Source organism: Manis javanica, chromosome 1 (assembly GCF_040802235.1).
Source record: "Manis javanica isolate MJ-LG chromosome 1, MJ_LKY, whole genome shotgun sequence".
Lineage (NCBI taxonomy): Eukaryota > Metazoa > Chordata > Mammalia > Pholidota > Manidae > Manis > Manis javanica.
In genome coordinates, this window is record NC_133156.1 from 81656881 (window position 1) to 81674783 (window position 17903).

Below are 17903 nucleotides of genomic sequence, written 5' to 3' on the forward strand. Positions count from 1 at the left end.
ATCTGCCATTAATAATTGTAGATCATTCTTCATCCTTTTCTTCATGCAGACAAATGCACCAGAAATCAGCTATCACAAATTTTAAAACCCAGACTCTGAGTTTGTTAATAAACACTTAAGTTTATTAATATGCATTCAGTTTTTTAATTGTACTCTAACCCATTGTTTATTACTTTTCCTCAAAATAGTGTACAATGCAGAAGATTTAAAGTTTTATTTTGGGGTTTGAGATGTTGACTTAGAGTGAGGGATTGGTAGAGTTCAAAATTCCACACTCTAAGCCCCCTATTTTAATCCTTTTACTACGTTCAGATTTTTAGGAACTGCCACTTGAAAACCCTTTGGAAATCCTACTACGCTGCAGCAAAACACAGCTCAATTTGCTTGAGGCTAACGAGGACAATAGTCCTCTTTGCAGCAGAACACACTGCTGTCTCATCCTCGCAAGTTATGCTGGAGGGTTACAAGCACATGGTAGCAGTCTGCTTAAAAGAGTCCCTCACTGCTCCTTAAAGAGCCTTTCATTTACGATGGCAGGCCCCGTCATTGTATAAAGGAGCACTTGTCTAGAACACAAGTCGGCAGTGCCATTACTTCCTCCCACCGAGAGTAATCATCAAGCCTAAAGCTCGCAGGCCTTTCTAATGACAGACTGAATTAAACAAAATAAAATTGAAGAGGAATACTTCAGAACAGTTGTGCCATTACTTACTGTCAGACCAAGGCAGGGGAAGAAAAAGAGCATTTAAGAGGGCATTTCCCTTTTTTTCCAATTAGGGATTGTCATAGCCAAACTCTTAACTCCATCCCTAATCCTTTAAACACATGGGGAGACCTAATGGCTCTGGATTAGAGACTGCCTTGTTATCTATCACTTGTCCATCTTGTCAGTCATTAGTCACTCCATTTCATTAACCAGGAGGAAATAGAGATTATCTAGGCTGGGGGTGAGAGAAGTGGATCTGATATGTTTTCTTAGGATGAGAATTATATTAATCATGACTCTGTTTGGACAAAAAAATAAAATAAAACCTCAAAACTTTGAAAACAGAATTAGCTGGGTATATTAGTCCCAAATTCATTCTAAAACAAAGAAACGAATATTACTTTAAGAGTCAAAGAAATGAGTAAAAGTTCTGCACTTACTGAGCAGACTCACTGAGCAGTTCAATTGCCATCAGGCCAAAAGTATTCTGGTCGGTGGAAGGAAGCATGGGGGCCTCTTAGATAGAACTACTGTTGCTTCCCTTAGTAATGCATCTGAAGTCATTTAGAGGTCAGCCTCAATTATGCTCATAGATGTGAATAGCTGTTGTTTCCAAAGGTCTTTTTCCTTCATTTATTCAGAACTCTTTCCTGTAAGGTGCAAGGACTCCCACAGTAAATTTAGCAGGAAAGTTCTCCTGAGGGGACTTTATGAATGGAGCTGGGATCGGGAGGGTGAAGGGAGTAGGCATGCATATGGCATGGAGACTCATTATTAAATGCCCTTTCTGTTACACAGTCAAACTAATTTCCCTGCTCTGTAGGAAATGATACAGGACTTGTCCTCTGTTTTTAGAACTTGTTATTTACATTGCCTGCGTGTAAATCAAGGCCCACTTTTTTTTTATTTTGGCTGTAAACAGACCTGTATTTGCGACCAACCAAAATGCATCTCATTTTGTTTAATTTAAATAAACATCCATAAATATAGAACAAGTGCTCACTAGTGCATGCATGTGGTTCTCACAGGCTTTAGTGGGAATGGCTGGAAGTCTGAGAAGAGTTAGCTGGCGGAGTCAGTATGAAAAGAGCTTTGGTTTATTGTCAGAACCTAGGCATCCAATGTCTTCTCAATTTTAGTATTATTGGCATTACTTTCTTACTTTAACCTGGAAAGCTTTCCTTACATTAATTAATACGCTGTGCACTACTCTGCTTGTGCTCATCAGAATTACTGACAGTTCTTAATGTACCTGTACACTCTCAGTGAATAGTTGATGGGATTCATGCTATGCTGAACTTCAGCCCCTGAAATGCAGTTAAGAGGGAAGGAACACTGACTAATGGATAAATAAGTGAAATTTCTGTGAAGAGGGTTCTATTTCTGTATCATCCAGAGACTAGTTTTGTGACCTTGGGTAAAGGAATGCATGTCTTTGTTTACAGTGTCATCTGAGAAATGGGGATGATAAAACTGTGGCAAATAATAACTTCAAAGAGATCCTGTCAAATGTAGTGAGATAACTTATTATAAAGTCCTTGCAATTCTTAGGAAAAACCCCCCAAATAAAGTGAACACTCTTATCTAAAAACAGTTATGAAAAATATCACATGTTCCAGTTTCACCAACAGACCCATCACAAAATTTGACCCAGTCCACTTTTTCTCCTATTCAGTATTACCAAATGAATGTTTTTACTCTAAATTAATACAACAAAAAAGAAAAATGACTATGTACAATTTTCCTCTCTCAGTGGCAAACTTCCTATTAGCATAGTTTGAGCATGCATAGAAATTTATTTTTAGCCGTTCATTTTGGGTTGCAAGAAATGTGTAATTCTGCCATCAATCTATCCATTCATTCATTCAACAAATATTTAGTCAGGTGTTATTCTGGGACTTCAGGTTACAAGATCAGACAGGAGATGTTCCAGGCTTCAAAGGAAATCCATAGGTCCGGTTGAGAGAAACTCTAATCTAGACATACTAATGGCAGCACAGGTTGCTGGGTCCTACAGGAGCAGTCTTTAAAGTATGTGACAAGTGATGAGCCTGACTTATCAGAGAAAAAAAATACTGCCTACCTTTTGTAGTGTTTCATGGTCAGTGAGTCACACTTGCATGACATCCCTTAGTTTAATTCTCATAATTGTATAAGATACCTATTAGTACCCCCATCTTACAGGTGAGGAAAAAGATTCGGGTAAGTTAAACAATTTTATCCAAGGGCACACAAGTCAGACATGGAAAAGCTCAGATTTGATTTTCAGTTCACATGTTTTTGTTTGTATGCCAGACTGCCCAGGAATGACGCATATATAATGCTTGTTTACAAATATTTTAATAATGTGAACTTCCTATTTTATCAACCTAGACAATTCTTTTTCTGTGCATTTTCAGCATTGTACAGAATTTAGTATTCTCTACTCAAATTCTTTGTAGTCTTTTTTATCTCTTCTAACTACAAAAATAAAGTGAACCCGTTTTATTTCTTGGAATGTGGAAATTAGGATGATTATAATAATATATTGATGAAATTAAGTAACCAAGACACAAGTCACTCTATAGAATGAAATTGCAGAAATAGATTCTTGTTTTGATTCATATTATCATTCACTGTAATCTTACCCTTGACACAATAGTCTATGCTACCTAAGCATAGATTCTAAACATCTAAAATCTGAAATAAACATTTTAAAGGTCTCTAGTCCGGCTTCATGCTTAATTCAGGAACACCTATACAGCTTGATGTGCAGCTCTGCTTGAGCATGTTCAGGAATGAACTGCTTCATTCATCATGAGACTAGGTCCACTCTTGGATGGTTTTCCTCACTAAGTTCTATTTTGAACTTCTTCGATTTTCAGGAGTGCTTTCTAATTCCACTCTACAGAACCAAATGGTCTCATCTGCCTCTTCACATAAACATAAGTCTTTAGATCTTGGAAAGTGTTTAGTATTTCACTTTTAACTCTTCTCCAGGGTTGAACATTCCATATTCCCTCAATGATTTCTCATACAAAATTGTTCTCATACCCATGTCAACCTGTTTGCAATCCTATAGAGGCTCTAATTTTGTCAGTGTCTTCTCAAAGTGTAATTCTTAGAGCTGAATGCACTACCAAAGATTAATTAGTGCTGACTAATAAAAGGATCTTGAGGATAATTAATTCCCACCATGAAACACTGTAACTTTGAATCCTTTTCCCCAAATCAGCCATCACCTTGATTTTTCTCCAATGTGAGCTTATGTAATCTTTATTTTTAAATACAAATGAAGACTTTAAAATTACCTCTGTTTCATTTTTTTGTTTGTGACTAGCTTTCTAGTCTATAGAGTTTATGGATAGGGACTTTACCATTTAATGGGTTATCATCCAGATTTGCATTATATGCAGATCTGATAAGCATGTCGTGTACATCTTCATCTAAACCAATGCTAAAGATGTTCTCTGGGACAAGAAAGTTGGTGAACTCTGTGGACCTTTACTAGAGACTTCCCCTTAATTTAACACTGAGCAATTAATTCCTCTTCAAATCATCTAAATTACTACCAGCCAGTCTCAAATCTGTAATGTGGTGTTGGAAATTTCATCAGATACCTTGCCAAATACATTTTCCTTTAAAATCAGAACTCATTACAACATTCAATAAATTTTTGCTCAATGAACAATCATCTCAAACATGTAGGTCCTCCCCCTTTATCTCTGTATCTTGTGATTGTAAAATTAAATTCTTATCTCCATACTTTTCCATCCTTCATGATGAGTCATTCAAACAAGGAATAAAAAACATTTTTCTCTGAACGTTTTTGAAATCCTTTTTTTCTTGAAGTCCAGAACATATGTATGTATATCTTTCTCCCCAGACATTTTCCAGCTTCTCTGTTACAGATTCTAAAATGGTGTAATTTCGTTCCTGTCACAAACATGTTAAACTTTTTAGTAAAACAAGTATATGTACCCAAAATCTATTTTTGAGAGATAAAATTGTCCAAAACTCAAGTAAAAAAAAAAGTATCTACTTTTAGCTGAAAATTACATTGAGACATTCAGATTTTAAAATAGAGTATTTCCATTCCATAATCCACTAGTTCAGCAAATGTTCATTGTCCACTGGTCAGAGTCTGTGTGAGGCCAGAGGTGGGGTCTTTGGGGAACTAAAAAGCCAGCCAGAGAGGCAGACTCATAAACTCCCAACTCTGTAATATTAGAATAAGTCTTACAGTAAAAGTTTGTAAAAAGTTCTAAGTACAACAGTGAGAGAGAAATGAGTTTTATCTGCGTGTGACAATGAAAGCTTCATAGAAGTTGACATTTAAACTAAAGCTGTGCAGCGTAATGGGAGCCTGCCAGCGGCCAGATGGGAAGGGGGAGGGAGGTAATACCACAGTCGGTTTTCACTGAGTACCAGATAAGAAATAACCAATATGGTAAGTTTCATTTCATATTCATCTTGATTGGGTTAACATCTACTGCTGTTTTCTTGCTCAGTCTAGAGAAAAAGTTGGTTCAAAAACAAACACAATTCACCCAACTCTAGATAAAAGATCATTATGCATGACTGAAAATACAATGCTATTAGCCAAGTAATGCATCTTGTTTCAAGTAAACAAAAGAAAGAAAAATCCATTTACGCATTAAGGAAGTAAATGACTATTTTTTTCTCCAGTCGTGACGAAGAGCCATGAACAAGGGAGAGAGATACATATACAGTAGAAGTCCGTGCACCTAGCACAAGTGTCTGGCATGGAGAATGCTCAATAAATATTGCTTAGCATAATGTTTGGCATGTAGAAAATTCTCAATAAAAACTGCTTGAATTATTTTTGTTTCTGTGAATATATTTTCCTGATTTCTTTATAACTGACTTGTATGGAGATGTATTTACTGACTGTACCTTTTCTCAATTTCAAATTCTAATTTCAACTCCTGATTCATACCTAGTAAGTTCTAGAGTAATTGTCAACGTAAGATGTGTAATGCCTGCCATTATGGTAGGATTTAAAACTTGAGATTACTATAAAACTATACTGAAACATCTTAATACAACATTATTATCACATTTGGAGCTGTTTCAAGAGGTAAAGAAGAAAAACATAAAATGATCAGGGTTTACAGAGTAATTTGCTTTCCATGCATATATTACATATTGTCTCTTTAATTTTGAAAACTAAATGCCAAGCTGTAGTGTCCACTTAAATAATACTGGCTTTGTTCTCTTCCCGGTGCTCCTTCATTGATGTAAACACTGGAAAAGAGCAACTCTTTGCCTGACTACTGTAAATACAGTTCCCCATCTTACCTAACAATACATTATTGAAATAGAAATGGACTTGTCTCCATTACAAACTATTGGCAAGTTATAAAAATGTAATTAAAATGCATAATCATATTTAAGTATAAAAGCTCTGAGTAGTCTTCATCAGTGAGTGGCATATTTTAAATGAAGAATAGTATCGTTTAGAAGTTAAGTTTAAAAAACTTAATGGTTAAAAAACAATTTTATCTACCTGAACAATGAGAAATGAGTATGCTGGGAAGAATATGAACATAATACAGAATTATATTTAGAACAATTAAGAGTAGATTTTGAAGATATTTTCTTAAATGCTTTATAGCATCATCATTTCATTTTGCAGTTTTAATGAAAAGTAGCTATATGCACTGACTTGTTAGACAGGTATAATTAAATAAGAATGCATTATGCAGCAGCCTTTTTGGCTGCACAAAAGTTGAGGAATACCAAAAAGTAAACACAAATAGTGGCTTTAATGATATTTCTGTGCTGAAATGTACTTTGATGGTGAATGTTGTAATGTGCTAAATTCTGAGGTTTGAGTACAACAGAAACTGTACTGTATTGAGACATTCCACCTACTGTTTGTGGTTATGAAAGTCTGATTAAAAGTGGCTTTAGATATAGGAAAGTATTTTGGGCCAGTGCTGTCTGGATTGAACCTATTGTGTAGCCTCTTTCACTAAATGAAATACCAACATGCAGGTACATTTGCATAACTAAATTGCGTCTAAAATAAACTTTAAAAGATGTTTTGTAGAAACTATGTAATTAATATTTATATTTCTTTATCCATTCCAAAAAGATAGCCTTTATTTAACTCATCCTTAATACCAATCATAACTCATCTGAATGAACCCGAATAAACATGTTTCTAAAATAGTATGTTAATCATATATGAAAATAAAACGCTAGGTATATTTTATTAGACGTACTCTGGTAAAACAATCAACATAAAATAGAAGGTGAGATGTTGGTAATTAACACAAAGAAAAATTGTTGAAGTTGAAATGTAAATAATTTGTCTGAGTAGGTATTTGATAAGCTGATGTGGGCTGGTAAATCCCTAAATGCTGTATTTTCCTAAGAATGATCAGTGTTGATTCCATAGTTCAGCTTTCTTTATCAGAAATAGCAAAATCTTCAAATAGCCATATCAGTAGACTCTTCCAACTACCAACGCCGATATATTTTGTAAGTTCTTCTTTTCCTGTAAATCAACTAAGTGAGAAGTGAGAAATAAGATTTATTGAGCTTCTATTTCAAGCATTGGGCTTGGTACTGTACCTACATTGTTTTATGAGTCCTCAAGCAGCCTTAAGTGTAGGTGTCCTCTCCATTTTACAGGTGAGAGATCAAACTCAGAGAAAAATCAAATACAAATTAAGTGAATTTCTCAAGAGTAGTAAATAGTAGAATCAATGTTCAAATCTCAGTCTTCTAAATTCAAACACCATGTTCTTCCCCTTCTGTCATGCTGCCTTCAATGCAGCAGTACAATACAATCATTGTTATATAGATTTATCTTTTAAAAATCTTATTTATGAGTTGCTAAAAAAATTTCATGGGAAAAGCTATCACAAAATATTAGGTAACATACATCAATTTGATATTTCTAAACACTTCCCAAAACAGTTTTCTCTATTTAGATTTTTATTCTATAGGTCTTTACCATAAGCCCATATGTGTCTGCTGTTCTAGGCATTGGGGACCAGCAGTTAGTGAAATAAAAATGGCAGATGCCCCTGTGGAACATACACTGTAGTGGAAGACACAGACATTAAACAAATGATCACACATAAAATTACACACACTATAAAATGTAATAACTGCTATCAAGGCAAAATAAAGAGTGATCAGTAAAACAATAAGTGTTAACAAAAGTGTGGAGGAATGAGGAGACCAGATCAGATTTCTGTCCACTAGTCCACAGTTCCTGTCAGCGTATCTATTTAGGTGTCTGGCACTGGGATTCAAAGTTTACTCTGAGGCCTGTAGTTTGGGTGACTGACTTTATGGTAAGGTGGGGAATCCAGGAGGGTGAGCAGATTCAAGGGTGAAGATGTAAAAGTTTGAGCTTTCAGGGTTTGAGATTCCTAGGACGTTCAGTAGATAGATGTACGACTGGAGGACACACATTGGATGTCTGGAGACAAAGAGAAAGATAAGGAGTTCAAATCTATACTTACAGATTATACACAAATAAGTACAGATAAAAGTGAGCTGATCTCTTCCAGATGGGTTGTATTTGAAGGTCAAAAAAATTTAAGTAGTCCCCTTTGAGGGCAAAAGCTAAATTAAGTTAGTCAGCTTTCCCAGGATATACTCCTGAAAAACTTAGTTCTGAAGAATTTTAGTAAGTGCTCTTCAAAATAAATATGCTAAGAAACAAAACGCTCTGTCAGTAATAGGCTTGGGAAGAGGGTTAAAGTTTAAAAGGTTTTTCAGCCTTTAATACACTAATGCGCTTCATTTCCCAAATATGTTGGGCACTAAACTTTTTATCTTAAGTAGTATTTTGTAGAAATGATACTCTACAGGAGACCTGCTGGGAAACACTGAACCATATAAAGGCCAACGATTAAGAATGTTCCTGGTATTTGGTGGACAGACTGGAGTGTAATCAACAGAGCCCTGAAATTGGGACTAAGGAAATACCTACTTGCATTTGGCAGCACTGGCCTGTAGGAAGTATTTGAAGCTAGAGGAAGGGAACTGTTGTAGATGGCGCATCAGGAGAGAGGCAGAGGGAGGAGTGAGGTTTTGAAGCTTGGGATGAATTGAGAGAATGATTTCAGCCGGGAAGCTGATAAGGATGTGAATGATAGAGCTGCCTGGGAAATAGACAAGAAAGTGTGAAACTGAGAAACATTTGAAGGGAGGAATTATGGGACTTGGTAGTAGATTAGATTAAAAAAGAAAAAAGAAAAGATAACAATACAGTTTCTGGCCCAGGAGAGGAAGGAAAATACACAGAAGAATGAAGCCTGAACCCTAATGGCATTATGGCTAAAGTACTTCCCAGCTCCCTCCTGAATTTCTAGAAAATAAAATACAACAGTGTCTGAAAGAGCAGCCCTCTCCGTTCGTTTTCAATGAAATGGCAAGAGACTAAACAGTTCTAAGAATTTTTGAACACGGATTAAAATGCTATGTTCATAATGTCATGTCCAGTCTTCAAGTGGACAGAAAAATGAAGCTGCAAACTTATAATTGGAAAAGATGTTAACCATGCTGAAATTAATTTTTTTAAATCTTTAATTGCTCAAAGAAACGCACAATTCTCTGGTCACCTTCATTAAAATCTGGCATTTGCAGTTCCACATTCAGCGCTGAGCTAGAAATCATACTCTCCAAATTCTAAGCAGAAATTGGGTTAGATTTATTTGCTTTCTTTCCAAATGTGTTAGTGCCCAAAGGCTCTGATGACAAACTTTGTTTTACAAAGGAGAAGAAATAGTTTTCTTTTTCCATGCGTGAATTTTTTTTCTTTAAAAAACATGCTTGCTTTTCTTCTTTCCAGGTGACATTTACAAAGAGAAAATTTGGGTTGATGAAGAAAGCCTATGAGCTGAGCGTGCTGTGTGACTGTGAGATCGCACTCATCATCTTCAACAGCACCAACAAGCTGTTCCAGTACGCCAGCACCGACATGGACAAGGTGCTGCTCAAGTACACGGAGTACAACGAGCCGCACGAGAGCCGGACAAACTCAGACATCGTGGAGGTGAGAGCGTGTGCGTGGTTGGCGAGCCCCAAACAGATGGAACCGTGCGGTGTTTGGACCTCCCCCCTCCCACACTTGCAACTGCAACCTTCCTTTTCCTAAGATGCCCATATTCCCATATGCCCACTCAAAATTCAGGTCGGAGTGACATAACAGGAACATTGTAAATCTGGTCCTGAGTGACATAACAGGAACATTGTAAATCTGGTCCCTAGTTAGAAATCAGACACCACTGTCAAGTTATTAACCTCATCCTATGTGAGTCATCATTGCTCACCTCTCTGTCAGGACACCAGAACTGGGAACTGTGGGCAGGAGACAGGTCACCCATATTTGAGATTACTTTGGAGATTTCTTTTAAGTATAGACTAGTTGCCCTGTGTAGTCAAAAGAAAAAAAATTTAAAAATTAGCCCACCCCAGGCTTACACTTCAGTTTTTCACTTTCTGTCTCTACTTCCTAATTCATTCTTCATAATGTATTCTTGCTGAAAGAGAAAAAATATTCTCCTAGAAATGTTTTCCCCAGAATATATCATTTAATATAGCACTGGTAATATACATGGAATCAGAAATCAGATGAAAATGAATGTCTAAATGTTAGCTTGGTGTTTTATCAAAGGCAGATTTAAAACATTGTTTTTTTGTGCCAAAATAAATAAGCAACATGTTAAAAATCAAAAATGTTTCTCATGCTAATGTTAATGATGCTAACATTGCCATACAATTGTGAAGCCTTCCTACATGTTTCCTACTTAAATGTTATGGCATTGTAATACCCCTTCATGAGCAATGAATACTAAACCAAGAAGGAAGAGGTATGAGGACTGTCCCTGTCTATTTCCCTCACCTATCTACCTATTCATGGTTTCTTAAATTGTGTTCCTTCCCAGAATTTAGAAAATTAGTAAGTTTTTCAAAAGTAGGAATTGTCAAAGGACAAGTCATTCCATATTATGAAAAAATCTAGAATTAATTCTAATCAAATTAATCTGCTTCTCACATCCATCTTCTCCTTACCTATTGTAATTGTCTGAAACAAATTCTCTTACCTTTGCTTTTATTTAGAAGCTTTTAAAAAGTATTGAGCTGATCGATTTTTTAAACTAAAAAAAAATTTTTGGCTAATGAGGCCAAGCAAATAGTTTCAGAGAAACAAAAATGAATGATAAGTAGACCTAATGTAATATGTGTTTAAAATACTTTCAGAATTGCCTTACTGACCATCACTTTAGTTTTTCATTGACTGGTGATTTTAACTGTGTGCTTTCCTTGATCTTAAAATTTTAAGATCATTTATAAAATTGTATAGTACTTTATTCAGATATCCATACAAATGTGGAAATACGTAAACAACATGAATATAAACAGAACTAGTTTGTTGTCAAATCTCATAGGTGCTTTTGTGTGTGTGTGTGTGTGTGTGTGTGTGTATCTACACACACATACATGTATTTAACGTAAGTTCCAAACACACAACAACTCAATGCTCAAAGCTCTGAATTATCACCAGAATTATTACAACAAACGATTCAGGGTACCAAAAGAATTTGAGTTGGAATTTGTCATTAGACTTGAACTGCTCCTGTCCTTAACATGATGTGAAATTCAGTGGAACCATATTAAACTAGTTAAAAATTTGGTTGACTTTTAAATTTTGCTTTGTTAAAGGAGTTTAAAAATCTGGAAAGTTCATCTTCTGAAGGCTTTGCCCAGGATTATACTATGTGATTTAAAGGTGACTTCAAATGTCACATACTCTGGACACTTTTATATTCTTGGATAGACAGGTTTCTGAGCCAGACTTCTTTAAAGGCCATGAGAAGACACTGAGTTGAAAGTAAGAAGGCTTGCATTTGAACCCTTGTCTTGCACAATCTAACCATGTGACAAGTTAGCTACTTCTCTGGGCTGAAATGTTCTCATTTCAAAAAGGAAGGCATTTAATTTGAAAGTCCTTCACAGCATCATCCTTTAGAAAGCAATACTTTTAAAAGAGTGAAGCAGCAACTCCATTATCTTGCATTTAACATCAATAGATTAAAGCTCTGAATTTCTCAAAAGGACATTCTGGGGCTCCTAGACCAAAATTAAAGATGGCTTGATTGTTTGGATGAAAAGAACATGTTGTAAGTCTAACACGTTGTGAGGATGCCCTGCTCACCTGAACCACACATTCTTCACCTATTTGACTTTTCCACAGTTCAGTAATAATAGAGATGATGGACACAGAAGGAAAGTGGGATCCCTAAGCTTGATAAAATTTACATCACTCTCATATAGAGTATTTTCAAAGTGCAGTTCATCAAAATCAGTATGCTTGAGATACCTGGGGGAGGACAGGGAACCTGGGTAGGAAGCTGTATTTGTAACAGGTTTCCCAAGTACTTCTTATACACAGTAAGTCAGAAACCTCTGCAGCACTAAGACATAAATTGTGTTGGAAGCTAAGAACCTGTGATACCTAAGGGACTTGAGGAATCTGTTCTTAAGGTGGATCTAACACAAAGTTGAGAATTAAGGAAGTTTACTACTCCTGGGTAAAATTTTAAATCCTATTTATTTTAATTTAACTGAATACATTTAACTGAGGAAGTTTAATGAGGAGCATAATATGCTTCATGAAGGGTCATTAGTTTTATAGTCCCCATTTGGACCATTACCCCTCTCCCTTAACCCTCTGAAAACAGTTTACTCAAAAGAAAAAAGATTTGCACAGAGAGAGAAATATATGATTCCCAGCACTGAGACTGAAATACAAATTTCTGGGCCATACCAGAGTAGTGTTACAGGGTCATAGGAAATTGTGCAGCGTGGGTGTTGAAAAGATTCCTTCTTTTAGTAAAAAAGCTCTGCATAATTATCATGTCTTTGCTTGATAATTAGCACTACTGTTACAATGGCACAAAGACTTACAAAGACTTAATAGACAGACTGAGATAGTTTTTTTTATTATTATATTATAATGCAGCTTGAATATCTGTTTAGATACAATACACAAATATGCCAGATTTAGTAAATGTGTTAAATTTTTAATCCATTGATTTAAAAAAAACAAAAACAGTTATTGTATTAAAAGCACTTCCTTTGACAAAGTCCATTTTATTTAACTCTGTGACCAGTACACTAGATATTTATCCAAAATGCTAGCTTATGAGGCTGCTGTAATCAGTAGGGATTCTTATGGTGTTAAGGAACTCTCTCCTTTGTCTGTTCCAACTGTCTAGCTCCACTCCTAGTTCTCTTAGCTGCTGCCACCCTACCCTCTCAGTTGATGTTGGGCTCTATTTCTGGAAAAAGATGTGTTGTTGAGCACTTCAGGATGACCTGAAGAATGCAGGTCCCAGACATGCTTACAGGCCATTCCATCATTTAGCAATGATTTAGCAAGGGCCGGCTAATGCTCAGCACAGTACAAGGGATTCCAAAACAGCAGAAGAGAAGCATTCTTGTTACGATGTAAAAAATACAAAATCAGCTTGTGAGCAATTGTAGGGCAAAGGAGCAAAAACCTCATTAATGAGGTTCAGTAGCGTCAGTACAAGCTACTGAAAGAAGGCATAAGGTAAAGAATTTAACACAACTTGCATCCAAACAGGTCACTGATCTCCAGATCATTTCCAGACAATGCTTGGAGTTGACAGAAGTTCCAGACAGGTTACAGCCATATCCAGCCCATGTTTTCTAACCACAAAACCCATATGGGAGTGTCCCTCTGGCCAAGAGGGAACCTCTCACCCCTCAGTGACTCACTCAGAGGTAATTTTACTGAACTGCTCATCCAGTCTCAGCCAGGAATCTGATGACTCAGTGTGGAAGGGGGTGTAACACACAGCCCTGTGCGCTGCTCCCTAGGAAATCAAAAGTATGGATGTAACTCCTGCAGAAGAAACCTTTGTTTCACAACTGTCTTAGTAGAGGATCATTAGCTTTTTTTCAGCTGCAATTCTGAGCAAGATGAGTGTGTGTGTGTTTGTGTGTGTGTGTGTGTGTGTGTGTGTGTGTGTGTGTGTGTGTGTGTGTGAGAGAGAGAGAGAGAGAGGAGAAGAGAGGATAAGGGAGGAGAGGAGGGGGAGACTAAGAGATGATATGATGATATTTACATTAAATTTTATTTCCTGTCATCCAAATTCTGCTTGGATTTAAAGACTTACCAGAACAATTGTTTCAGCAAAATGTTCCCTTGCACAGTAATAATTAAGGCCTGAATTGGGACTGGAAGGGCCTTAAAATAGCTTATAAACTTTATTGTTTCACAGTGCTACTGGAGGTTATCAAGACTAACTACCTTTACATAATGTGGTAGAAATTGATAAGTGCAATTTTTGTTGAAAAGCAAATGCAGCAAATGATGTAGTTGGACTTCTTTACAAACTCTATATTACCAGATTTGGGGATAGAAGTAAAATATGAAAATGTGTCTTTTTAGCTGAGTTTTCATTATTTCTAAACCAATTAAATAGGTTCCAATTTTATACTAATAAAAATATAGATACATAAGACCATTTTATGCATGCTTTGTAGATGTATATTACACACAGATACTTTTCTTAAAAGAAAAAGCACATTCATTTATTTGGTCATTTGTTGAATTTTCATTCTTCATGGATTCACTGAACAAAAATTGGCAGAAATCTGCCATGCGCTCTGTGCCAGCCAGTACCTGGAGATAGGAACATAAACAAGGTTCCACAAAGACTTTTGGTCCATAAGTTGTTATTGAGGCCATGCATGATCCAGCCCCTGTATTTCCCTTCGTCTACAACCCTCCAGCCTCACCTTTCACTATTTCTCTCCAATCAAACTTTGACCATCCCTCCCATCCTAGACTCAAGCCGCATATTTATATTCTTCAACTTCTCCAAACCCTATTTGTTTCATCTTCAACATTCCTCACTAGGTCTTCACTTGGCTTTTATTTATCCTTCTTTCAAATCAGATCCCAGTTTATGCTTTTGGAAAGTCATCCTTAAACTGCCCTGCTATTTTTGTTAGGTGCTTTTCCTTTTCATAGTTACAATATGTTCTATTTTCTCCATCAAAGCGCTATTGAAGCTGCTATCCGTTTGCCTGTTCCACACTAAATTCTTAAACTCCTGGAAGCCAGAAACTGTGCACATTCTGTTTGCCATTGTACCTCTAGGGCTAAATGTGAGGTCTAGAGAGGGTTATGTCCTCAGAATATATTTGTAGAATAAACAAACGGGGAGATCATTATAACAGGATATATCTATGTGACTACCATGTACCATAATGTTATTCATTTAAAGAATGAAAAATGGCTTTAAAACTCTAATGAAACATTCATTAACATCTGATAAATTTTATCCAAGCACTATCCAAAAACTAAAATAATCTATATCTGTGCTAATATCGGAGCCACTAGCTACATGTAGTGATTCACATTTAAATGAATTAAAATTAGATAAAACGTCCAGTTCAGTTTCTCAGTAGCACTAGCCACCTTTCAAATATGACAGGGAAAACATAGACTGCACTGATCGTCACAAAAAGTGCTATGGGACAGCAGTATGAAAAGGGAGGCATTTAAACTAATTGTACTCTCAAATCAGCTCCAGAATTTGAGGAGTGCATTTCAGAAGTGAAGAACTGTGTAGCCTTACAATTTTGGAATCCAGAGCATAAATGTTCATATTGAGAGACACCAACTCGGATTCACCATGAAACTAAAAGCACATTTCACCCCAAAACCAATAACCACAGAGTTGATCAGTCAACTTGCTACCTGGTCACAAAGCACTTGCAAATTGTCTAGGCTGGCAGAGAGCACTGCTGGATAATGTGTGCTGTTTTTTTCTAAAATGAGAAGCTTGTGAATGGAAAGATGGTAGATCTTTCTTGTTATTATTTTAAGTTTACTTGAAGCAATGTGGGCCAGTATTTAACTTTATAATTAGTAATTTAATTTCCTCAGAAAAGCATTTTTTTTCTTTATAAAGGACATAGAGACATAATATTCTTGAGGTACATTAAAAATCCTTCTTACGTTACGTAAAATATAATTAAAATAGTTCTTATTGCAAATAGCTCAGTAACTCTGCCCTGTCCTCTGCTAAGCCAAGTATATAATTTCTTTTCAACTGATAGTATTGAAAAATGAAGAAAGGATTATTTAGTACAGTCCATAAAGATTTAAACCATCAGTGTTGAGGCTTCCAAAGAAAAGGAGAAAAAAGTGATTTTTGTAAAAAAAAAAAAAAGTTTTGTATATTTCTCCTAAATGGTAAATTTATTTTTGTTTATATATCTTTAAAGACTTTTAATATTCCCTGTACATCATATGTACATTTGTTCCCAAAGTCTAAAAGAAGAAATGGGACTAAAAATGTATTCATATTTCTCATAATTACCACAGTGCATTTTTTTTTACCACAGTGGATTTTTATATATGAAATTTGGAGAGCCGCTCCTTTTTTAAAATAATGCTCTTGCTTAATTTGCATGTGTTTTGTAAACATGAAAAGCTGCTTTACATCTCATTTATTAAGATTTTTATTGAACTAAAAAAGTTCATGTTAGATTACTTAAGTTATATGCAAAAGGCAGTAAAACTGAATTTCCTTTCATCTCTATTATTGCACAGCTCTAATGGCTTCTAGGCATTAGTACTAATACAGTCAACAGAAAATTATTTAATAATAATAGGAGCAGAACAGACAATAGATTTCAAAATACAGCCTTTTTGTCAGTAATGTAACTTCTCATTATTAATTACACCATTTTATCATCATTGTTATTTTACATGAGTCTTCTTGAACTGGAACAAACCAAAGTCCTCTTGTTTTTTTCCCCTAATATCTGAAAAAGAAGGGGAAAAATACTTAGCCTGGACTATAGTCAATTTTTAATGTTACTAACAGGTTTCGTGGCATGTGAAACTTAGTGTTGGACAGCATGTTTGAACCAAAGATTGCATTCTAGCCACTGATAGAAACAAAGTAAAAGTCACATTGTTTGGCTTTAAAAGGTATCAAATAAGATATCACAGAGTAGAGCATCCTTACTTCCTCAGGACTGGCTACAGATACCATGATGAAATATTCAAAATTGAAGTTGGAGGAATAATTCCAGAGTAGAGTCCTACCTAGAGTCGGAAAGGAAAATGATCCTTTTAGTCAAGTGATGTTTATTATTTCAATTGCCTCACTGCATTAGATTTTTTTAATTATTATTATAGTCTACTTCCTTTCCCTGAAGGACATGATGATGTTTTACTTATCTCTGTAACTCCAACTATCAGCTCACTGTATGGCACATTGTAGACATTCAATAAATATCTATATTTATATGTGTATACATCTATCTTTGTGTATATATACACATACGTATATATACTTATATGTATACATATATATAAAACAACTTACTGATAATCATTAGAGTATAAATAAAAATAAAATTGGCCAAATTTTCTTCACTGGAGTTAGATATGTTCTTATAATAATAAAAGTAAGAATCTTTCAAGTGAACCAGAGATGAATAAAGGTTGTGGTCATATAAGGAAAAAAACAAATAGGCACAGGAGATCACAATGAAACACTGCTTTTAGTGTTGGTGGGACATGAAAGACCTTCCTGTGGGGAGAGAAGCAAGTTGTTGGTACTTTGGGCCAGGATCTGGAAGAGGGAGCCATGGGTCTCTTGAGTTCAGTGTGGGTCAGTGGGAGTCTTGCAGGAAGGCTGATTCTGGTTTAGCGGGCGTGGGACAGGGCCCAGGAGTCTGTGTTTGCAGCAAGCTCCCCACTGATACTGATGCTTCTAGTCCAGGAACCAAACTAGGAGTAGCAGGGATCTAGACATCCCTTTCCAAACACCTGTATCTACAGTGTGGAGTTTGAAAGTACAGGTTTTTGAACCTTTCTTCTTTGTAGCTTTCCTCAGAGTTAGAATCACACCACCAAATAGATTTTTTAAACTGAGAGTTGGTGGAACTAATTCTTAAAAGCAAGAGTGTTAGGTGTTTGAAAGTGTGACATGAAAGGCCGGTGATCACTCGGGGAGGAGTGACTGTCATGTGCACTGCGCCTCCTGGCTGGTCCCTTCCCTGTGAGTGCCCACCGCTGGGTGGTGGCTGCCCAGGGCATGCATTGAGGACAGTCCGAGTCTGAAGAGCAGACTCAGCAGGCCAGTGCCATGTGACGAGGGGGAGGCGTGTG

At 36.1% G+C, this 17903-nt stretch overlaps 1 protein-coding gene across 21 annotated transcripts in view; it reads left to right on the plus strand.

Moving 5' to 3' along the window:
• Positions 1-17903, plus strand: part of MEF2C (myocyte enhancer factor 2C) — a 160968-nt gene that overhangs the window by 79174 nt on the left and 63891 nt on the right. For all 21 annotated transcript variants that reach the window (XM_037012037.2, XM_073234259.1, XM_037012039.2 and 18 more), the window contains one exon: positions 9525-9728. In XM_037012037.2, the coding sequence (XP_036867932.1) occupies positions 9525-9728 (204 nt within the window). The remainder of the gene's footprint in view (positions 1-9524; positions 9729-17903) is intronic.